The sequence below is a fragment of the Trichoplusia ni genome, chromosome 3 (assembly GCF_003590095.1).
Source record: "Trichoplusia ni isolate ovarian cell line Hi5 chromosome 3, tn1, whole genome shotgun sequence".
In the NCBI taxonomy this organism is placed as follows: domain Eukaryota; kingdom Metazoa; phylum Arthropoda; class Insecta; order Lepidoptera; family Noctuidae; genus Trichoplusia; species Trichoplusia ni.
Window position 1 is genome coordinate 3,549,066 of NC_039480.1, and position 25,950 is coordinate 3,575,015.

The following is a 25,950-nucleotide window of genomic DNA, read 5'->3' on the forward strand; positions in this document are numbered from 1 at the left end:
TTGAGGAAATCAGAAAATATATTTTCAAGGGTGTGTGAAAGCTACGTCAAAAAAAAAACAGTTTATGAAAAGAAGCTGAGGCACGGCTCTCTGTCCGTCTGTCACCAGGATGTATCTCTTGAACCGTGAAATTTTCATCGATGATGTATATCTGTTGCCGCTGCACTGTAACAAAAAATAAAAATTTTACTGATTTTGGAAATCCTGATTTCGGAATGATCTAACGACAAAAAATACGATGGGTTTGTGTCAATTGCACATTGTATCACGTAGCTTCAAGGTCCAGTATCAGATCAGCTCCATGTCATATTTAAACATTGTCACACAAAATATACTTGAAAAACTTCATTTCAACCGGGAAGAGTCTTTAACTTGTAAAATTTGAATACAGAGAAAAGGACAATGAAAATAAAATTAAACTTGATAATAATACGCGTCTAGTCTGCTTGACGAGTACAGAATAATGGTAACGACTCTATTGTGCAGTGACCGCTAATCGTTTAAGGCGTCCACAGTACGAACAAACTTGTTTGACACAAATAAAAACTATTTGAAGACCCTTTTTAGGGTTCCGTACCTCAAAAGGAAAAAACGGAACCCTTATAGGATCACTTTGTTGTCCGTCTGTCCGTCCGTCTGTCCGTCCGTCCGTCCGTCCGTCTGTCAAGACCCTTTTTCTCGGGAACGCGTGGAGGTATGAAGCTGAAATTTATATCAATTACTCAGGTCTACTGTCCTTTGAAGCTGTGAAAAAATCAAACTTCTAAGGCAACGCAATCAAAAGATACAGCCGTTTATGCCGCAAATTTTCGACACTTGCAAGGGAATCAAAACCTACAGGGTGCTTCCCGTGAACTCAGAATCTTGAAATTTGGTACGAAGCAACGTCTTATACCATAGATAAAGGAAAAATTACAAAAACCATAAATTTTTAGTTACATCACATAATATTTTTTTTTTAATAATTTTAAACTTACTACCTATTTCCTCATAAACGCGTAGAGGTATTAAATTGAAATTCATACCAAATACTCAAGTCTATAATACCTTTAAGCTGTAACAAAATCAAACTTCTATGTCAACGCAATCAAAAGAAACAGCAATTTAAGCTGCATATTTTGAAACGCGCGAGTACTCGCAAGGGAATCAAAACCTAAAGGGTACTTCCAGTCGACCTAGAATCTTGAAATTTGGCATGAAGCAACGTTTTACAATCGAGTCATATATATTTATATGACTCGATTGTCGTAATGAACGAACTTTGTAAACCTTGCAGGTTTGTACGGAACCCTCGGTGCGCGAGTCCGACTCGCACTTGGCCGGTTTTTGATACAAAGGGTCTTCAAATAGTTCGTAAAAGGAATAAACTTGTTTGACTTAAATAAAACTATTTGAAGACTCTTTATTTGGTAGTTGTAAACTTTTAACAAAGTTAAAAAAACTTTCGTAAAGGGAATAAAAGTGGTTTAATAACGTGTTTTAATACAGCTTTCAGAACAACTACATATAAAATAAAATAAAAAATTGAGGAAAAATTTTGGTAATAAAAAAGAAAAAAATATGTAAAAGATAGATAGTAAGTCATTTTAAGAATATATCAATAACACAGATTTCATTAATCACCTTTTAAAAATGTAAATACCTGTCCGCCAACACCCCACAGCTGTCTAAACATCGCTCTCAATAGAGAACAATTATTAAGCAAAACAAGTTTGAATCAAACCAAAAAAACTGTCAAACTGGTTTGATTGTCTCCGAGGGGCCTTAAAAAGCGGTTTGCGTCACAAATGCCGTCGCTTTATCCGAATGTTGCCGACTGTAATCCGAAAGAGTATTGATCGTCACTTGAATTCATTTTAAGAAAGTAGGCGTAGGCGTGCGACGTCGATCAATAAGAGAAAAATAAAAAAACTTTAAAAATAGAGATTTTTGTTTTATTTGTAGCTGAATGACCTGAAATATGTATTTTTAGATTTAAAAACTAGTAATATTGAGTACTTTAGCTCAAAAGTATGCCTAAAAACGAAGTAGTTTAAAAAATATATTTTTCTTTGTATACCGTATAAAGTTGACAAAAACGATTTTAGGACCAATATTTAGTTAGCTATAGTATAGACATTAATTTAATTTTCAATTAAAAACCGAAATTAAGTTAACAAATGCGGTTTTTAACGCTACTTATTCCAAATAAAAAAGTTAGTCTCCCATCAAGTTTCAACTTTTACATAACTTGACAAAAACATAGTTTATTCGTTTAAAATAATTTAAAACTAATTACTCGATATATAAGGGCGATATAAACTGCGCAAGTCACAATATAAAATCATTACTAATAACCCAAGCTATGAATAATACATTATGCAAATTTGTAGATCCCGCGCAAAGTTTACAACCAATGCACTTCAGATTCATGATGGCCGCCGGCAGCATTAAAAATACATGATTTATGATCTATGGACACGGAACAGACAGTTGTTAAATTGGCGGGAAAACTATTCTTGTTAAAAAATGAAAAACAACGTAATTTATTTAAAATGCATATTTAAACTTTATTTCTAATTAAAATATTGGCTAAAATTTTGGTAAATGTTATATTTTGTAACCCTACAAGAATCTTGTTGGAAATTTATTTCGGAAAATAAGTCTATTTTTATCGTAATTTGCATTTTAATACGTGACGATTCTTAAAAATAGTTCTTTATAGCCTAATTTACTATAGAAATCATTCAGAAATCGGGTTTATTTTTAAGAAAACATGTTTTATCGACGCCTCCGAACGCAATTACACAGTGCAATTGGCAACACCATTGTAAAAGCATGAATATTGAACGAAATTTTGCACTTAAGGTCGATTTTCCTTTAAATAAATCAATAGTCGGACCATATCGGTATTTTATGAATAAATCACTCAGTTCAAAGCATTTTGTACCTTTTTCCTGCATGTTTTTAATTTTAAGTTAAGTACGAACTTTACAAAGTTTGTATTTTTTTCTATCACGATATTCAATTAGAAAAACACGCCTACGTTACTTAGAAAATATTCTTCTACAAAGGATTGATCAAGGTGTAACAGAAAAACATAACTTTAAAATTTATTTATTAGAACAAAACAACAATTGGACAAGACAAGTACAAAACGAGAAACATTTTTACGATGTAATGTTTACAAACGAAATTACAGATATATTTTTTTCTATTTTTTTAAGTTTAGAAATCTTGGAATTAAAAAAAAATGTTTATTAATTCGTTTACAATTTTATTAAGTAGTTGTATCAATCATATTTTCACGTTCCATTTCCTAAATTGTTAGATAAGGTCCCCCGAGGTTGTATGCACCCTGCACCCTTTGCGAGAGCAGGACACAAGATGCGGTACCTGGGCCGATAGGCTATTGGACAGGCATGATTTATGACACAACATCACGTACCTATAAGTCTAGAACATATATAATACCTATCTATAACTTTGTTCCTTCTGTTGCGTAATTTTTGTTAGACAAAAATGTCCGTCTGATTATCAAATTTTTGTGTTTTTAATAGTGTTATAGATAAAATTATTTATGATGACGGAGCCGGGGTGTAGCGTAAGAACCTGCAACGAATTTTTACGACACAATGAATGTTTAAAAAATGGGAAGCCTGTTACATTTCATAGGTACTTGTAAAATTCATATTGTTTTTTTTAATTGTGCTTTTGGTGTTGTAATTATTATACAATCTGCTTATTTTATAAAATATTTTCGAATAGATCGCTTTTTATTTTTATATTTTGCATTTTAATTTATGTAACTTGATGTTAATTTGATTGAATGTTTTTTTTGTTAATTGTAATCATACATTAGTGCTTTTGTAATTTTAATATTTAGCATCCATCCATCTAGGTAAAATAGTATGGATGCTAAATAATAAAAAAAGAATAAAATATATGTAACTTGTAAATCCGCCATTTTTCTTTGATTTATTTTCGCAGAAAACCCTTTGAAATCGTTACAAATTCATTGATTTCCTGCTATTTATTCAGTTTTTAATACATTTGTGCCATATTATTCAAGATTGAGTGTCGATTGTAACATATTTTGGTCCGCCAAGTATTTGCAAAAGCGTGGCGGCCGTCGGCCATTTTGTATCGTGAAACCTCATGGTCCATTATTGATTAAATGTTATTTTTAGTAATCTTTTGTAGGATAACACAATATAATACTCTAATAAATATAGTTTGTCGCTTATCAACGTTAGTTTTTGTCTATTAGTTTCGATTATTCGGCCTTATTCATCAATACTGCAGTGAACGCCGCGGCCATTTTATTCTAATGCGGCAAATTATTGGTTTAGGATGCGTTATATGTATTTTAAAACCTTTAGATTGTCTAAAAACTCAATTAAAGCAGCAAATCTCATCTACAGTTGATCGCAAATGAAACAGTGACGATTTATAAAGCGCGCAATTCAGTATAAGTTCTTAATCTGAGCATTTATATAAATTTTTATCACTTAATAGTCAAAATTAGTCACCAATTCATGTGTTTAATGTAAAATGTATCGTCAAATACATACAATTTACACGAAAATGACGCATTATGTCAAGACCACTAATAATTGAGGCACAAAGTCATGATCATATATAAATTACAAGCTATATTATTTTAAAAATAATCAATTTAAAACAGTGTAAATGTAAACTACTAAGTCAATTATAATCTTAACTAGAATTGGTACAACAAACAGTTATAATCTTCGACTTATTAATAAAACTAAGCATTAAGCTTTCACTATTTTGCTTTTTATTTAAAGCTTCAAAAGTGCTTGTAGAATAGTCATATGTGTAGTCAATCAAATATTTTGATTACATAGATCTAGAAAAAGTTAACGACTGGGTGTGACATTAAAAATATCAGCTAACTAGCCTTTGAACCTGAGTAATCTAATTTATAGCAAATTTATTTAAATATTCCACTTAAAATTAAACTTTTTGTGAGTCACTGAACAATAATTTGATACTTTTTTTGTTCAATATACTGAAGTGTTCTTCAAGGATGCATTATTTGTCCATTTCTTGTTTTATAATCTTTAATTCTAAAGATTAAAGAAATATCATCTATTAAATTCAAATAGTGCTTAGTTTAATGAACAAAGGCACTGCAAATCCTCCATCAGACCAACAAGAAGTTATTTTTGCTAAAATTCAGTTTTATATAATACAGTTTTCATTAAGATCTTTACATTATTATGCTTGTTAAGTGAGCTTGTATTTTCAATTGCTTTTCCTATGTATGAAACTCCATTTTCTTAAAACTTAACACACATATTTTATGCTGAAACCATAGGCTGAAACAAACTCCTTTGTCAGTCAGTTTTATACAAAGAAAAAATGAAGTACTTCCGCAATGCAGATATTAATGACAACATCAAAGAATCCTTGTAAATTTATAATAGTAAAATCATGTTCTCATGTGGTCTGCAATAAAGAAATATACAATTTTCACATGCAAACACAGGCATAGTTTGTTAATTTAACATAACCCAATCAAATCATTAGATATCCACATATTATTGGACTAGTATTGCCCTTAAATAATTAATTAATTGTTTGTTATTGTTGCACACTGTTGACTGCCAATGTCAACCATTTCTCCTACCGCGGGTCTGCTGGTAGAGATTTCTTTAGAAATAAGCAGCACCCTTGTACATCCTATTTTGTAATGTTGTGTTTCTCTACTATTTTTTGTGTGTACATAAATTATTAAATAAATAAATAAATAGAAAACCATTTCTTTTCCTAGACTTTTCTTTAAAAATAACTGTTGATATCAACTTGGTATTTTCCTCAGCTAGTCTCTCTTAACAATGGAGTTTTCAAAATCAATCCAATTTACATTATTGATACTATAAATATGAAAATAATATTCAATTTATAAACTTTCAGGATTAAATTACCAGTTAAATATTAATCAACATTTTCAGATATAAAGTTATCATGAAATCTTAACCTCTCTTTTAAAACGTTACATTTCTATACTAATAACAAATTGGCGAATTAATAAGCTCTTTGTTCAGTGATAAAATTGTTTGTTTTTCTTTATTTAATAGTGTATAACACAGCATACTAGAAAACTACAAAACGACTACCTTTTAAAAGAAATCTTAATCACCTCAAACCTGTGCTAAAAGAAATGTTTGACAATAGCAATCAACAGTCAATTATTTTTCTTGTGCCTTGGAAACACGACTATACAGCCCACGCAATAATTAATTAGAATTTGTAACTATAAATTTAATCTTTGTGTCACCAATTTAAACTCATTTAAGAAGACCTATGTCGTGGCTTTTCACACCCTTTTCACACCATTGTACAAATCCCAGGTGTATATTTTTCTTTATAACGATGATAATTAATAATCTAAATCAATTTCAAATTAAAAATCCATTAAAAAAATTAATATCGTTTTTTCTCAGCACCATTTTAAATTTTTAAAGTTTTCTATTCAAATAAAACATTATCTATGCTTAATATTACAATAAAAATGTCAGTTTCAAGTGCGCTCTCCATGTGAATTAGCCGCATCTAGTAAATTATAATCTGTTTGCTCTGATCATTGATTTTATCTCCCGCCGGTCACATTTAGGGCAACCCTCTTAAAGTATTGATTTTATAAATACGTAACTATGACGTATTGCTACCTGACGTTTTATAACGAGGTCATCATTTTGACGGGTGTGTCGTTACTGATAATTTAGAGATTTTGCCATCGTTTTTTCTATTTGGGCTTAATCTATTTTGAATAAGTTTAAGTACTTAAAAAGGGTAAACAATTTTGATCTTGGCATGTATTTCTGACGGGACACAAACAACGTTTTAAACAACAATAAAGATTAGGTATTAAATATAGGTTATCTACAACTGAAATACATCAGTCGTTTTTTATTTCACAAGTATTTGTATAGGTACAATTATTTGATTGTTTGATAGAAAGATTATTTACCTTTCATTGAGCTTTCTTTGAGAGAGTAAACAATCTTGGTGTGCCTTTAAAAAATCTAAGTTTTATTCAATTAAAGAAATAAGAACTTGTACTAGCTTTTGACTGCGACTCCGTTAATTAAGAATTTTCTAAAACCGGTGAAACATTTATAAAGCAATCATGAATTAAAAGCTAAAAAATATTTTGAAGATTTGTATAGGCTTTATAAAAACTATCTTTAATTGACACAGCAGTTTAAGCAGAGGCAAAGAAAATAACATGCTAACACTCGATAAACATTCTGCCGCAGTCTGGTAAAAAATCATTCGCATTGGCAAAAAATATATTCGTAGCCATTAAAAACAGGTCAACTGCTGGTCAGATTCCAGAAAAATAGTGTTCCGTACCTACAAAAAGACCAAGAGAAACAAATTTCCCAAAAAAATCGCTGCCGTTTTTCCCTTTGCGTACATAACCCTAAAAACGTTGCCCTAAATGCAAACATACGTAATTATCTCTAGAGTGTATTACGACACAATGATTATAGCTTATTTAAATAATAAAACGTCAACATTCAAAGTATCATGGCGGCCATTATTAATACGTCAGCAGTCTCTCTTCCCGCCTTTTTATAGCTTCCACACCCTCCACCATTAAGCGAACCCTCTTCGTACCTCTATGACATTCAAAAACTGACTTTTAAGCAACCGAGATAAAGTTCATAACTGTTTGGCTTTAAATTTGGTTGAGAACGCGCGTGCATTTCAATTGTCTTTTTTGATAATGGTATGTGAACTTTATGGTGATGGGTTTAAAGTCTATTTTCGAGTGTTTAGAAATTTACAGAGGTGCAACCCGCGTATGAAGTAGGCAAAACTAACCTCTATTTTGATACGACAATGGTTCATTTCTCAAACAACTGCAATTCTTTATTATCAACGACCACAAAACCCCTAGACGCCTCACATCAGGGCATTCTGCTATTATCAATGGCGATGAATGAATAGCGATTGGATTAAATAAGAAAATGTTCCTATTCCCCTAAATATTTTGTTCAACACAGTTTAGTTATTATTAACACTAAGTTATGCATTTCCAGTCGGCCAGATCATAACAGTTTTCATTAAAATATGAAAAAATATATATCACAGGCTTTTTTATATCTTTTTATACAGGGTGTCCTACAACTCAACGATAATCCGAGACCGGATGAAAGGCCTAGTGATAACAGATCAGGGAAAAATGTAAAAAATCCATATCACTCAGTTCAGCGATAAGAGACATTTAAAAAGTTGAAATTCGACATCCCTCATCGTATTTTTATGTCCTGTGATCACCAATGTAACAATTCCGCTGTGATTTTTTTAATTTCGGGATCTTAATTAACGATTATATTAATCGCAAACAAAAAAAATGTCACTTATCGCTGAGCTGAGTGATAAAGATTTATTTTTATTTTTTTCCCTGACCTTTTACCACTTGGCCTTTCATCAGGTCTCAGATTATCGTTGAGTTTTGGGACACCCTGTATTCCTTTTTTATATTTGCGGAACAAACGAAAAAATACTTACCCATTATTAAGCGTTAAATTACAAGACGGACAATGAATAAATGGACATCATCCCTGTTTGTGTACAATGCTGGCATTGTAAATTTATTATACGAATACAAAATTATGAGGTCTTCTTTAAATTGAGTGGGAACCGGTTTTTCCCCTAAAACCTTGAGGCAGTAACAAAATTCAATTTAAATGCTTCAATGTAAACAAATCTGAAGAGCCCTTTTCGACCTTTTAAATGAACATCTGCCTTCACAATAATGATTCGAAGGGGTGATGACAGATGAATGCCAAATAGAAGGTAAGTATAGGTCTATACTTTGTCCGTTTTAAAAAGAAGCTTTTGACAGATCGTAATAACCGTTCAAGTGCAGTTCGGATTTGCGACACTGAGGATTCCGTTGAAATAAGCTAGAGAAAATGAAAAATCTAAAGCCCACGTTTTTTTAAATGTCACTCCGTTTAAATTTTATCAAAATCGGTCCACTCGTTTTTTTAGTTGTAAATTGCATTGTCATCGGGTTCGAAGCTATCCTGGAAATTACAGCGTGCTAGCTTATCGGGTAGTGACTCTAAATTGAGTTGCAAAAATCCTCCAAAAAACTAACAAACAAGAAAAGTGAGTGTATAAAAACGGGCAATCTAATCAGTCTGGTGGCAATTCAATTTGAAAGTGGATAAAATTTCTATAAATTTAATTGTCAGGCTTAATAAAAATGATTGGAACAACGTTGCTAAACAGTATTTATATCAAGGGCGAAACTGGGTGCTGACCAATGTAATTTGACCTTCCAAAGGTGCTACTTAGTAGCTTAATTCGAATAAATAAAATTGATGAGAATAAATAGAATAAAACAACCACTTAATAAATAAAAATAATCTGTGATACATAATCTAAATAAAGTTAGCATCCTCCTCTCTCCTACATTGCCGTGCTCTACAGGGTCCATATTGTACTATACTTATATTATGTAACACCTGTTGAACATATGGAGTGCAATAAAAATATTGAGTATTAAATGAATAATTCGAAAAAATGACCTAAGATTTACCGATGAATTTGATGCTTTATTTTAATTATTGTTTATGTTTTAAAGCGTGTAAATAAAATTCTGTAAGATGAAACGGTGTTGTGATTTTGATAAAAACAACTGAGCCGTTCATGGGTGTAGCCACAATAGGGCAAGCTAGGGTGCTTGCTCTACCCTGGCTCTGACCTATAAGAAGCTTAACTAACAAGTCTAACAACAATCAAAATAAAAAAGTTACCGAAAAAAAGCAGATGGAGTGGTGGATCAAGATTTCGAAAATGCAATTTTATCCCAGCGTGAAAACTGCGCTCGCTATTTTTCTTGCCCAGCCATGTCCAACTGTCCAATAGAACGATCATTCAGCAAATTACGGCGGATCAAAACGTGGTTTCGCTTAACCATGAGCGAAAATCGTCCAAGCGTGTATGCTAAGTGTGCACAGAACGAGGATCGCCGAATCAAAAATAATTTTGTAGAAGTGCTAAATAGGTTCTGCCAGAAAAAAGGAATTTCTGGAAGAGGGTAGAGGATAGGTTGACTGCCCCCTGACTCCATGGATGGCTAAACCTATAGATCTGTTCAAAAGTTATTACTGTCAAGGCATTTTAAAATATGTAACGGTTTTCTATTAAATGATGATTTTTATATTAAATGATGTAACGGTTTTCTCACGCGTATTTATCGAGAGTGCCCGACTACAGGTCGATACTGCGGGTTCGACTCGCAATCCCGCCGCGACAGCTCATGATTAACGACTCCGGTTGGGTCCGAAACTAGTCGGGCACTCCCGATAAATACGCGTTACTAGCAAAAAGCCTATCAGGAGCCAATATAATAATATCGTATGCTTAATGAAATACTGGCTTAACTCAAAATAGACGATTTTTGGGAAATAGCAAAAGAAGATCTAGCTATGAGGACTTATCCTGCTTATGGATGCATAAAAATAAAACGGTAGAAGGTAGATGGCGCTAAACGAAGCCTGTATCTGTACGTAACGTAACTTAGTTTTGACGTGTCTAGTAATGGATCAATATTCCATTAAGCATGCGATATGTTAAGTGTTGGTGGTTATAATATTGCGTTACTTTAGAAAAGTATATTTGGCATGGCGCCTATTATTATTTTTAGTCGTCTTACAAAAGCAGCCCAGATCATGTATCCAATGACTAGAACACGTTCATGATAAAAAAATAGGTATTTATGAGATTTCAATAAATTAAAAATGCAATTTTTATTCAATATTATGATGCAATTCGTAGTTTTTTAGAAACACAGCTCTGTTGCGAGCGCGGTCCGAGCCTTGTAACAATGGTGAGGGGCGCGGGCGGCGGCGTTTTTATTATTTTTAAGAGTATGTTTCAGATTTCTCTTGTTTAATTTTTCTTCGTACTTATCATCTTAGTTGATGATAAAAAATAATAATCGCGCCTAGGGGTATTTTACGTCTGATACATGAACTGGGCTCCTTTTGTAAGACGACTAAAAAGTCACCGTGTATACAATAAAGTCCCTAATGAATTAAAAAAAATACCCATTCCAAATGTATAAAATAAAACTTACAGCTATAAGCGACTTTTTAAATGATACCACAATTTGAAACAGATGTAAAATTAGTTGTAAATAATGTTAGTACAATAAATTTAAAATTTGCATGCCTAATTTTTATGATAGCTATAATAAGGGTCTGAAAAACTGTAACGATCAATATTTTGTTAAACCTACTGTCTATGCAAAAAAAAAAAACTATTCTATGAATGAATTTTGCAGTTTCCCACAAGGAACACTCAAGCAACATTGGATAGATGCCTGCGGGTACGCTGCGTTCACGCCAAACCGCACGTCATCAATATGCTCAATACATTTTGAAAGTACCTTCTTCCGACCCGTGGCGGCAGAACGCGATGTCTTGTCTCAGCACGCCATACCTACATTACACTTACCGGTAAGTATTCCTTCCCCTTATTTGATCGTCCTTTTTTTTATCCCGGGGGAATCCTCATGGGCACTCCCTCGGGGGTGGAAAAGGGTAGTGTCAAACTCTTACTGACTAAACTTAAAACGCTGTGCTACGTCATCCGCGTTTTTGTGTCGGTGTATGGCAATGCGTTGACTTCATACATTATTTAATCATCCTAGCCTTTTCCCAATTATGTTGGAGTCGGCTTACTTAACCGGATTCAGCTAAGTACCATTGTTTTACAGGGCGACTGCCTATCTGATCTCCTTAACTCAGTTAAATCTGGGCAACGTGATACCCCTTAATGAGACTGGTTTCCAAATCAAATTAAATATCTTTAGTAGTTAAAAATGTAGAAGAGATATAGCTGTATAATAGGGATGATGCAGTGTGTTTTTGCAGTGCCCGGCTTGTAGTTTTTTGTATAATAATGGATACGTATTTATTAATTTGTACCGTAAACATAAATTGACCAAATTACAGTGAATTAAACTTACGCGTGACGTCACGATTGAGTATAAATTTAACCATATCGTTACGTCACAAGCCTCCTCTCTTAAACTTTAAAGCATTTAATCTTTGTCAATTCTAGTTTTTCTGAAAAAGGGAAAAATACGTGTCTCATACTTTTCAATTATCTAACTGAGGGACTAATGAGATTTTTTCTTTTTATACCCAGTCATCATCCCTATTGTCTCAATACTTTGTGAAATAATATAATAAATGCGGACACCATTTAGAGATTTTGCAGCGTTTGCAGATTTGTAGCAGAATGTTGAAAGAAATCATTAAACATGTTGTCAGACTTTTCAGCTTCTGACTACCCGTAACGGCTGTTAAAGATGTATGAATAACAGCCGGGACCCACAATTTAACGTGCTTTCCGAAACACGGAGGAACTCGTTATTTCATAGATTACCAATTCAAAGACCGATCGATGGTATCAATTATCTGCTTAACTCGTTGAAGGTTCGAATCCCAACACAAATAACTTTCAAATTAATTTACGTAATAAAAAGTAATAATTGCTTACAAAAAGGGAGATTGTGATTTATTCAATGTTTATAAAGCCATGCCAGAGTTTTAAGGGTGGAATGAAACGAATTTTACGGATTTTATCGCGGTTTAATTTTTGGTTTTAGTCATACTGCGTAAGTCGGACCATAAATAATTAATTAAAAATATGAAGGTAGAACGAGCAACATCTTCTGTCAAGACGAACACCATCTCAGTCTGCCCGTGACCATGATACCTGCAAAGGTGTCGAAACGTCGGGAACTAAAACCAAAAATTAAACCGCGATAAAATCCGTAAAATTCGTTTCATTTCAATGTCTAACATTCGCGTAAACCTAAGAAACCACTTTTAAGGGTGGCTTAAACTCTGATACTAAACAGTACATCAACCTTGCCTATGACTGGCCTTTTGGTCTAGTGGTTAGTGACCCTGACTGCTATACCGGAGGTATTGGTTTCGATTCCCGCCCAGGACAAATGTTTGTGTGATGAGTATGACCATTTGTTCTGTGTAATTTACCTATATTATGTATGTATTTAGAAATATATAAGTATGTTTATCAGTTGTCTAGTACTCATAATACAAGCTCTGCTTAGTTTGAGACTAGATGGCGTTGTGTGAATGTTGAGGAATATTTATTTATTATTATTTATACTATCCTTAAAAAAACTTGCTAAACCATTGTATTTTTTTCGTTAAAGGATCTTTTTTATTTCAGACGGACTCCATCGAAACATTATGTCGAAAGAGGCGGCAAAGAATACCCATCCACGAAATAGAAACAAGCGACATATTCGACAATCACTTCAATGACTTCTGCCAAAAGTACCACCAAACTCAATTCATATTTGACCCCGAAAATATAATAAACGAATCGGCAGAAATCGTCCAAAAATCCAATAATGTTGCAAATAGACTTCTACACGTAGCAGTAAAGAATACCGCCGGACATCCACAAATGGGAGACGATTTCGAAAACCCACACGAGCCCATTATCCAGCGTAATCTGGATGTCTGGATGCGACGTGTCAAAGTCGCATCCTTCCCCGAGTCGCCTCTGTGCTACAAATGTGCCACCTGCTTCAACTTCTGGTGGCACCTCGAAGAGTTTCGAGAGCACTTGCGCTCCCACAGAAAAATTGATATAAGAGTCGAATGTATTGACGGGCAACCCTACCTGACCGCCTTCGATAACACAGCAGATATTACAGCTAATAACAATAACTATGATTGTCCAAAATGCGGTAAAGAAATCTCCTATGAGAGGAACTTCCTGCATTGCACTAATTGTGTAAAGCAGTTTAAGAATAAACCTGGCAAGAAACGTTTCACGAAAAATTATGTTGCTTGTAAAATCTGTCGGCGTTATTTCGACTCTCAAGATTCTTACTTGGACCATTTCGAGGTTAGCCATGACGTGAGATCCGATGTTCCAGTCAATTGTTCACGTCGAACGTGCAGACAATGCGAAGAGTTATACGTCGGAAGCCCCTCTCACCACGATTGCTCGTGGAAAGGATATCCTGCAAACTGCGCTTATTGTTCCCAATCCTTTACACACACTTCTAACTATCATCTGCACAGGAAGACCAACGAGGGAAATATAGCTTGCGAATTATGCGGAAACAAGCTTTCATCGAAATGCGCCATTTTTAATCACATGTTGACACACAGCATACGCTACACTGTCGCACGAAAGTGCATTCTATGTGATGGATACAAAGTCTTTATTGGCAGTGAGGGATTGCGTTTGCATATGTCCTTAGAGCATAGAAACTTGAATTGCAATTCTGAACGCTACTCCAAATATGTAAGTATCCTTTTTCTTTACGTCTGTTTATCTTTTTTTAGCGGCGTCTCTCCAACTAGTGGTATCGCGATCAGACAAGCCTCTTATAGTTTTAACTGGCAGTACTGACATGTTGAATAGCAATGCTTTATTTGGGCAAAAACAAACTATTCATAGCAGAGAAACAGAATAGGCCTGTAGCCTAAGTCGGCCAAAACAAGCGTCACAGACGTACCAAATGTTTCTAGAAGCACTTCAGGCCACTTTCGACGGACGTGGTCGAGTGGCGTACGCACCGGTTTCAAGGTGTTGCTAGGTCTGAGGTCCCGGGTTCGATCCCCGGTTGGGTCTATGTAAAATTCAGATTTCGACATTGTCTCGTGTCTGGGTGTTCGTGGTACCTTCGTTGTATCTGAATTCCATAACACGAGTGCTTTACTTTGGGTTCAGAACAATGTATGTGATGTTGTCCGCATTTAGTTAAAAAAAACAATCGCATTTCTAATTAACAAAAAATATCGAAACTAAATTCTATACCGAAGTTTTTATCTGTTTGCTGCACGAAGACAAATTGAAGAATGCCACTTATCTAACTGACGTTCTTAGGTGTCTCCTTGTCTCTAATTCCCACTTCATAATAACAAAGACAGAGTTAGATTTTACTCATTGCCGCTCTTGGATACGTCTGCCTGACTAAAATCTTAAAAATATTACAAACTTTTTACACGCTTGCTTCAGATCCCACTGGGCAAAGGCCTTTCCTCATTCTCTTCCAAACCTTCCTTTCTTTTTCTGGCCCTGTACTCCTGTATTTGATTGTATTTTTTTTTAATATTTCAGATCATCATACCTAAATCGTGTTTTGATATCTACCAAACCTATTTACCTGACCAAACTCCAGAGGAAATACCCATGGCATCGGTTTCTGAAGAAAATAATAATACAACTAAAATTAAAAATAATAATAAAACTAAAATTAAAAATAATAATAGAAAAAGAATTGTAAGTGCAATAAGAAATAATAAAACTGCAATCGTAACTTATAATAGACCTCGTAAAACCAATGCAAGAATTAAAACTATAAATATCACTGAACCAGATGAAACTCAAAATACAGATGAAAATATAAGTAGTGCTGAGAGTAGGGATGAATCCGGCTGGCAAGCTATAGTCGCTAAAAATGATGCAAGTAGTGATGATAGTAACAATCAAGCGCGAGAAGATAAAATAGAGCCAACAGTAATCACAGAGGACGACGATTCAAAATCTGATACAGAGTATACGGAATTCGAGGCGCTAGATGAAGAGTTCCTCAATGAAGAAAAGGATAGTGATGTTATTATGGAGAATGGAGCTGACTATGTTGAACCCTCAACACCAAATATAGGAACAAGAAAGACTGACACCTGCGTTGATGAATCGCCTATTAAACTTGAGAATACTAAAGTTGTAAATGATGATGAAAATATGGGGATTGGAGTTGACGTTGTTGAACCCTCAACACCAAATATTGGAACAACACAGACTGACATCGGCTTTAATGAATCGGTAATGAAAATTGAAAGTACTCAAAAAGGGGATGGTGATAATGTTATGGGGATTGGAGCTCACTATGTAGAACCCTCAACACCAAATATTGGAACAACACAGACTGACACCGGCATTAATGAATCGCTAAAGAAAGTTGAAAGTTCTCAAATTGAGGATAGTGATAATATGGGGATTGGAGCTGAGGTTTCTAAACAACCAACATCAAATACAACAGCAAAGACTGACGCCTGCATTAATAAATCACCATTAAATCTTGAAAATACTCAAGTGGTGGATGGTGATGATGATATGAAGATCGGAGCTGACGTTGTTAAACCACCAACACCAAATATTGGAACCACAAAGACGGAAACTCATAATAATGAACCACCATTACCAGTTCAAAATATTCAAATTGTGGATGGTAATAATAATATGGGGATTGGAGCTGAATATGTTGAACCATTAATACCAGATATTGGAACCACAAAGATAGAAACATGTATTATTGAACCACCAATATCACTTGAAAATTCCCAAATTGCGGTTAATAAACCTAATATAGAACCTGAAATTGATTTAAATAAACCAGCAACTGCTGTTATTCAAACAATGGATACTGAAACTGGCACAACTGAACCAGAAAGAAAAGATTTTGAGTCTACTCAGACTGAAATTAATATAGATAAAATACCTGTAGCTATTTATGAGACAATTGAAGTTGAAACTGATATAATTGAACCAGCAACACCGGTTGTTGAGATTAGTACTCATATTGATATAAAGAGTCTGGCAAAAGAATATGATATTTACGAGTTGGTGTTTGACGTAAATGATATACGGACACCCGCTTCTGAAGTTACAGAAGACGAGTCAGAAGATGAATCACGAACAACAGTTATTGAAACCGCGGATAATATAACAGACGTTTATGAATCGTCAACAGACATTAATGACGAATTTGAGAATGAAATTGAAATCCATGAAACTCCAGAGGCTTTTATTGACACAAATAAACTATTACCTCCAGTTAATCAGGCTACGGATATTCAAATAGATATAAATGAACCACCAGAAGCAATTAACGAGATTGAAATTTATACGGATGAACCTGAAACACCGGCTACAGAAGATGAAGTTGAGATCTTTGAAAAACCGAGTACTATCTATGAACATACAGACATTCCGACCGATATAAACATACCAATTAAACCTGATGAGGATTTAGGAATTGAAATAGACGTAAATGAACTACGGACACTTGTTTTTGAGGACACGAATTTTGAAACCAGTATTGTCCATGTCATTAACCCAACAATCAAAGAATCTTACGAAATTGAAATTGGCATGAATGAACAGATTTCGGACACAGTAAAAGCTGAAATAGACGATGATGAAACAACAAGAGTTAAGGACGAACTAACTGCAAAAGCTGCGGAAATAAAATTAGAAGGTTTAGATGCACCATTTTCTGAAAGTATGCTATTCGATCGTAAGGTAGAGAGAGAAATCGATTCTAACGCGTCAGTATACGACGGAATAGATGAAATAGCAATACAAGAGAAAAGTTTCTATGAAGAACCGGAACATTTTGTTGATGATATCATAAAACTTGATTTTGGAGATCATTACATAGATGTGGAAACTCATCCAGTAAAAGAAGAATTTGATCTAGGATTGGAGGACGAAAAGCTAATCCAAGAAATAGTTGTAGAAAATGACGATGACATTTACAATCTATTCAAACCAATGGTCACAGAAATGGAAGAAGAGGATTTGTACACACAAATTCAAACCGAAACAACAGAAGAAGGAGACAACAAGACAGAAAATATACGAAATATAGAAGAAAATGATGGAATTGATTTCAGCAATCTCAATTTCGAACAATTATTCGTTCAGAATAACATCACTGGATTTGAAGAAATGCCTCTTGAAGCAATAACAGAAGATGGTCAAGCTTCTCCATACTACGACGACTCAATGGCAGAAATTAATCTGAATCTACGCAACGAGTCTCACAGCACTGAATGCAAAGATTGTAGAAAAAGTCTACCGAATTACGAATGCAGTAAATGCAATGTTAGGCATCGCACTATGCTAGAATTCTTGTACCACATCGTCGATCATTCTTACAAATATTTCACTTGTCCCGAATGCCTTCAACTGTGTGAAAATTCGGAATCGGTTAAACAGCACGTTGAAGAACACGTTTCAAATTGGTTTAAATATCTAGCTGACTTTAAATATGATGGTGAACGGAATGAGAATATGAAATGTCATCTGATGTTTCGTAATGCTATGTCAGCGTTTAAAGATTTCTTCGAATATTGGGAATCTTCTGGCCAGAATGCAGCATCGCTTGGAATTGATAATGAATTTCAAGTTCTGAATGATGTTATTGGACAAACGAATTGTAAGTATTTTGATGAAGCTGAAAGACTTCTACTATTGTTAAATATTGTTGAATTTGTGGCGGCAAGATAGGCATAATACGCGGCGAATGCAATAGGGTAACTTTGAGAGATGGTGATTGGCTATTACTAATATTAATTGCTCCTTCAAAAATACAATTCTCAGCCTAAGGGGCAGGCCAAATGGAAATAAGATGACAGACTAAATTGTTCCCAAAGTCTTTTCTGTCTCTTTATTTTGAGTCGCAAAGTTTAAATGAGCGTCTCTCAAATAAAATCAAATTGTTTTTACTTCAACATCTTTGAAACGTTAATATTGATGTATCTCGTTGGGCGTTTCGAAAATAAAACACTCCATAAGTTACTCTGTTAAAATTAACAATAAAACTAATTATTAAATCTGTATTATGTACCTACCGCCTATCTGACGCATACTATTGTCCCCAAAAATTCCCAAATTTATTTTCAAAATTAATACAACTTTTCCGTTACAGCGCATCGCCAAACGAAAACCAAAAATTGCAACATCTGCGAAACACACTTCTCCGCATATGACGATTGCAAAATTAATCTGATTGAGCATTTATTCACCGACGCCAACAAAACTTATTACAACGATTTCAAATGTCAGATTTGTCAGAATGGATTCGAGACACTTCAGAAGTACAGACAACATATGATGAAACATAAAAATACCAACATTAGTTGCCCAGCTTGCAGCTCAAAATTCAACGCAGATAATTTTCAAAATGATTACATGAGTAATCATTTTATTTGTGTTTGCTGTAATATGTATTTTTCTTCAAAGTCTGAATACGACAATCATATTTCGGTGAGTAATATTTTCTTTTTGAAGGGTGAAGTCAAATGAGTATTTTTTTCAGTTATGAATAAAAACTCCTTTTATTAGCCAATGTTGCATCGCAAACGAATAGAAAACTTCAAATGTATATGAATGACATTCCGTTTCGACAAGTGACGTGACTTTGGCTTGTCAGTTCAATAGCATTAGCCTTAGGCATTAGCACTTCAACGACTTGCAGACATTTTAAATTGTCTTCATTGCCTCTGACATTTCCACAATCGTTAAACGTCCATAGAAAACGCGCGAACAATGACAAATCATGTTACTCACTAAAAAGAAATGTCATTTTTTTTATATTCCACAATTTTCACACAACGCCATCTAGTCTCAAACTAAACAAAGCTTGTATTATGAGTACTAGACAACTGATAAACATGCTTATATATTTCTAAATACATACTAAATATACATAAATAACCCAGACACAGAACAAATGATCAAGCTCATCACACAAACATTTATCCTGGGTGGGACGACCACGACCTCCGGTATAGCAGTCAGGGGCACTAGGATAATAGGAATAGGAATAATTTCAAATTTAATTCAATTGCCATTCATTCATCGGCCATTGTTAAATAGCAGAATCGAGGCCCAGACTTTTAATACATTTGATTATCGACGACAACGATTGTCAGAATATAACTTCACTTAAAAGGGCTAGTTCTTTCACACGAAGATGCAAAATACATTGTCTTTTAAAATTAGTTTCTTGTAAAACCTCATTTGACTTCACCCTATAAGCCCCGCACGATGGTATTGCGATTGGCGGCCATCTTGGTGGCGTAATCGAACTGTCACATTTATAATAATATTATGAATTACATCCTTAACCCTTACTTATTGACCTACTAAGAAAATCCAAAAAGCTCATTCAAATTTAAAATTCTAAAAGAATTATGTAAATGACTACGTAATTACATTTTTATCTGTACTTTTTACGGTGAGTGACGTCACACGGCTGTTATTGTGACAAAGTTCTATCGCAATATCAACGTGCGGGGCTTATAAAGCTAACGATGCTGTGCGTTGCAAACTAACAGCTATAAGCACAATACGAGGAATATTAAGCATGTTGTTATACATTGCCGGGCGGCGCAACTCTATAATTATAAGTTATGTTACATAGCCAGCAATGTATTGCAACTGGCGCGTATATCTCGGACGTTTTAATTGAATATAAGATTTTAATATTGCTCGCTTTTTGGTTTGAGAATAAGTGGTAAAGGCTTAGCAAACTCGATCATATTATAAATACCGTACGGCGATTGAAATTGTATTCGGTGGATTCGCAAATCTAAAGTTATCTTTTACAAATTAAAAAATACCTACTTACGTCAAATTTATGACAGTAACTGTCGTTGCTTGATGACGATTTTTAAAAAAGATCAACTGTGGAAATTTATTAAAATCTGTTATGGTTCATGCGGTATAGTCATGGAGACCGATCGACGGACCATTAACGGACCGAACGGAGAAAGAGACTGCGACCCTTGAGTTTGTTTCGACATTTCTTCTCAGGGTAGTCAGATAGGAGATGTCGACTCCAGCGTTCTCAAAAAAGACATGTAAAAGTGATGATATATCCTATTTACAGAATAAATGATTTCATTTTATTTCACCCTTTAGTAATAGTTGTTACCCTTTAGCAATGTAACTCCAAAAAATTCTCCATGCAAATTGCCACTGGTTGGTCTAAAGAAATATTTTTCTTATAATATTTATAAGCTTTCTTACCATATATTTATTACCTCGAACGCAGTGTTTAAAACATGATCGAGCTTTGCTAATAACGTTGGACGTAATTCCCTGCAAATTGCTAAAAGACATGGAGGCCATTTTGTTTTCGTCAATTGACAGTACATTGTTTTTTTTAAGAACTTTTACACAGGGCGGCAACAACGTTCCATAAATTATATGAAACTTAAAGCTAAGACCCAAAAAAAAATAACCACACACACATTGGTCTTAGAAAACCTTAAGAATGCTGCAAGGCAACAAGATTCTTGTCTTCTAGCACTTTGCAGGGTTTAAAACTGTTTTTATTGTTTTATTTTTTAAATATGTCATTTGCAGTGGCAAATTATCGAATAATTTTAGTGTTTCAATTAATAATTCATTTAAGGCGTGCTGTGCGGCGGATGTAATATTTTAGATGCAATTATGATTATATATAATACTAATTACTTTCGGTTGCTGTGCATATATGTAGAAGATCGGATAAGATGACAGTTTCGGGGTTTTTTTGCGATTTCTATATCTAATATAAACATTCGGATATTTTTAGATAAGTCAGGCACTGTCTTTAATTTGACAGTTTACATCCTGCTTGAGGTTATATTTTATAGTAAAAAAAAAATCAAAACGAAAAAAACTATTTCGCAGCGCTTTCTGCGCATCAACTGACACGGTGTTCTAAAGAATTATTAAAGAATATCTTTTTTTTTGTAAAAAAAGTAACGAGTCGACTTCGGTTACTCCCTTGTAAATAATAGGTACCTATACTCACTAAGAATTTTGACGTTATCATCTCTTTGTGGCGAATCGTCATCTCATCAAGGAAATAACGCAATGCTTCTTCAAACCTTGAAAAAAAAATAAAAGATATTAAGGGGACTTCTAGCTCTCTCTTGCCTTAACTGTCTGGCTAGAGAGGGGTCGCTAGAGCTATAAGCTTGGGCGTGGAAGTGTCTAACTGCGTAATTACGAGGAAACCCATGATATTGAAACTGGAGTCACTAATGTTGCCTTCTGCTGTCTTTCGTGGTATTATGGGGGCCTATTTTAAGCCAACGAGACACCTCTTGCCAATTTAGTTTCATTACTATGTGTCGAAAGGCAGCATTTGTATACCAATAGTCCAAATGGAAGCCGAGTAAATGAGTTACTGAGATGCCTAAGCAAAGCCAATATTACTAGAATGAGAAACTTGATGTGTCACGTGTAAGTATTTATTAAGAAAAGGGAATAGCCCAAATTAGCTTCAAAAAGTACAATAGTTTCGTAGCTTACTCGGGCCGTCCATGTCTGTTCTTGTATAGAGCTGGGGTGGATGGGCCCTGGTACATCTCATTTTAGATCAAAATTCTCAACAAGGCCTCTGCACGTTGGACCTGTGTCCCCGTGCACGCCTTTAAAAGCACCGGGTCCCTTCACATGAAGTTATCCCGCGAATGAAAGGAGATACATAATTATGAAAATAGTTCATTAATTCAAAATAAAAAATCATTTTTTTTTCTCTGAATAGTGCGTCCGACTGTATGTGAAGAAATCGAAATCGTGAGTAAGTACCTCCAAGAGTTTTTTTTTAAACAGAATGATAATAAAACGGCTATTTAGAACCCAGTCATTTTATAAATACCATTTTTGTGTACTGAGTTAAAAACTTCTTCGAAAAAAGCAATCGTCTGCTGCATAGTGCATACTATTCGCGATGGTATAAAAAAATATGTAAACAAGCAACGATTTTCAGACGTCATTTTCGATATTTTGTATTTTTTTTATATTGAGCCAGTAGCTGTGACAACACCATACTGTCTTAAAGCGATATAAATAAATTTCGATTTAATTTTATTAAAAAACGTCCACAAAACAAATAAAATATACTCGAAACACGAATCATTTATTTAAGAAACTTTCAAGGGTTAATTATAATATTTTAATAGAATGTATCTAAAAATAGTACTGTAGCAACAACATGCATCATAAGCTAAAACAAGATGGCGGTGTCACGGATTGTTTTTTTTTTATAAATCAACGTAAAATTAATATCATTTTATTATAAAAAACATTATAGTTATTGCGTGAGGATAGCACATATTTAAATTATGCAATGATTTACGCATCCGTATTTTTCGGAATTGACCGTTTGTTTTCGCAGCGTCAAATAACAAGGCCTTCAGTTGGCTCCAATTGTTTACATCATTTAAATATTTATCATCCTCACGCAAGTTACCGTTGCCCAGGTAACTGGGTTAAGGAGGTCAGATAGGCAGTCGCTCCTTGTAAAACACTGGTACTTAGCTGAATCCGGTTGGACTGGTAGCCGACCACAACATAGTTGGGAAAAGGCAAGGCCGATAAATTATTTGTTTAGATATTTTGTCATTCCTTCGTGAATAGGGTGTGAATTGTCTTTTACAATAGTTAACGTCAATAGAAAAAGTTTGAATTTATGAAGATGACAGGTCAAAGTCACGTGACTTATACGAACGAAATGTCATTTACATACATTTAAGAGTTATTTAATTTTATTGTCGTTAACGATCCTAAAAATGTCACTTGGCAAGATAGGCTGCTGACAATAATTATTTATGTTAAGCCTAAAGAATTTTGAATTAAAATTTATTTTTTATGCACAAAAATGTATTTAAAATATGATCTGGGTATTTTAACTTATTGTAAATATAAAAAGAAGCATTATTAGCTCCAACTTTTACGTTTAAACAGCTAGTTTTAAATAGGTTAGTTTTAGCTCTAGAACTAGATTTGAGTTAATAAAAAAACCGACTTCAAAAACACACCTCTAAAACGCGTAAAATTTAAACTTTCATATTACCTACATATAATAAAATATATTTTCGTATTTTTTTCAAGCATTTGGTTATGACAAATAATTTCTAATTCTTTTAACCAAAACACCCAATCCAAAGTTCTAAAAAAAACAAACAGATGAATGTCAACCTCATTTTGAAGACGGTTGAAAATATCTCGATAATAGAACTATAGTCTGCAGTTGTCCTGACGCTACGATCACAGCACTGTTGACTAGAGAAATACGAAGTAGGAACCAGCGATCACTGGCAACTAAACAGTTGCAAGACAATGTCCCAACTGTCTTCGAACGATACACCGATTTGATCGCTCTTATCTAGATGGCCAGATACCATTCGGGAAATACCGATATGTAATGGTACGAAAGTTCAATAAAAAAAATATTCAAATAACAGCTATTTCATGTTAAATAAAAATAATCAGTAATTTTATTTATCGTTTCACCACTTCTGAGGTAATAAACAAGAAAAACAAGAAGAACTTCCTTCATGAACGCGGTTGAAATTGGGACTGTTTCGTTGATCTGCTGTCGGCGAAAACAGTTGTCTTGTTGCCAGTGACAGCTGGCTTAAAACACACACGCGCTTTTAAACGAATTTAGTTTTCATCAAACGTTTGATCGCTGAACGGGCTTTTGACGAGGCCGGTCGATACCGAATTGTATATTTATTTTCCCTTTTAAATTAGACGCCTGAAATTGGACAATGACTTATTTTTATCATGGGCCCATCGTACGGCAATCGCCAATTCTCATGCGTAAAACATATGGACATCATTCTTGTATCAAATACATAATATATACATCTATACTAACATTTATTATATATACTAACATCTATTTATAATTATACTATATCCAACGTCTTTAGTCCTCTATGCCTGTGATACCAACTTCTATTAGTGTGTAATTTACGAGTTGGTCGCGCGGCGACCACACGCAGATTGGAGAGAAGACTATTTTGCAACATATTCTTGATCATAGACTAGATATAGAATTTAGATGACTGTACAAAGATTGAGGAATAACATTATACATATACACGGTGATTTTTTAGTCGTCTTACAAAAGCAACCCAGTTCATGTACCCGACGTAAAACACCCCTAGGCGCGATTTTTTTTTTTTATCATCAACTAAGATAATAAATACGAAGAAAATTAAACAAGAGAAATCTGAAATATACTCTTAAAAATGATAAAATTGCCGCCGCCCGCGCCTCTCACCATTGTAACAAGGCTCGGACCGCGCTCGCAACAGAGCTGTGTTTCTAAAAAACTACGAATTGCATCATAATATTGAATAAAAATTGCATTTAAATTTTTTTCAAATCTCATGAATACCTATTTTTTTTTATCATGAACGTGTTCTAGTCATTGGATACATTAACTGGGCTGCTTTTGTAAGACGGCTAAAAAATCACCGTGTATACACTACACCCAACGACGTTTGTATGAGCGTCGCCCGGAGGAGACTTACCAGTTTTTTTAGCGGCCATTTTAGATATTAGCCTAGACATAGAATATAGATAACTGTACAATGTTAATTATAAAATAATATTATATAGAATTTATAGATAATATAGGACTAAACTGGTTCGCGTAACTTTCGTCTCGTTCCAAGTTCTCGCCCATATATCCATACGATCTGAGCCATGCTGAGCAACTCTGTAGGCTGAATTGATGGAAAATCAGTGGCTCGTGTAAAACAACTAAGACATTATAAACTGTGACCGAGATACGAATCAAACAGCGAGACGAGACTCGAGACGCAAGACAAAGACATTAGATTTAGTAAAGTTACAGCCAGCGACCACTGGCAACAAAACAGTTGCGAGACTGCGCAACTATTTTGTTGCCGGTGAGTTCTCACTTTTGGTCTATAATATTAGATACATATTTTTTAGTTTTATATACATAATTCACATCTCTCATTTAGTGAGTAATTAGTTTGTCAGATAAATTTCTACAAAAATTTAAAGAACTACTTTTGATTTGACAAAATCTATGAATGAAGACGAAGATGAAACGCATTATGTATAACAAATCGTAATAAAATGGCCATTTTGGTCACTATGGCCACGTTTACATGAAATTTCTACTTCCTTTATCTTACGAATGCATTTTTTAATATATCTGATAGACTAATTATATTTCATTACAAGAAAAACTTATTATCCAATTTAGTACATAGTGTAACAGAAAACCCACATAGTGACATTTACAATAAATACTACTGACATATAGAATTACTTAATAAATTAGTCTAGACTAGAAATATA

General features: G+C 34.1%; 1 protein-coding gene and 1 long non-coding RNA gene across 2 annotated transcripts in view; one reads left to right on the forward strand and one right to left on the reverse strand.

The window, feature by feature from the left end:
- LOC113508928 lies at positions 1-15,238 on the reverse strand. The gene is made up of 2 exons (XR_003402054.1): positions 15,200-15,238; positions 1-165 (listed from the first exon to the last, which is right to left on the reverse strand). It is a non-coding gene; the product is annotated as an uncharacterized LOC113508928 (long non-coding RNA).
- The window catches only part of LOC113508927, a 17,541-nt gene continuing 2,646 nt past the window's right edge, over positions 11,056-25,950 (forward strand). The window contains exons 1-4 of the mRNA XM_026892113.1: positions 11,056-11,492; positions 13,243-14,334; positions 15,154-18,259; positions 18,752-19,089. Of these exons, the coding sequence (XP_026747914.1) occupies positions 11,202-11,492; positions 13,243-14,334; positions 15,154-18,259; positions 18,752-19,089 (4,827 nt within the window). The 5' untranslated portion in view covers positions 11,056-11,201. The remainder of the gene's footprint in view (positions 11,493-13,242; positions 14,335-15,153; positions 18,260-18,751; positions 19,090-25,950) is intronic.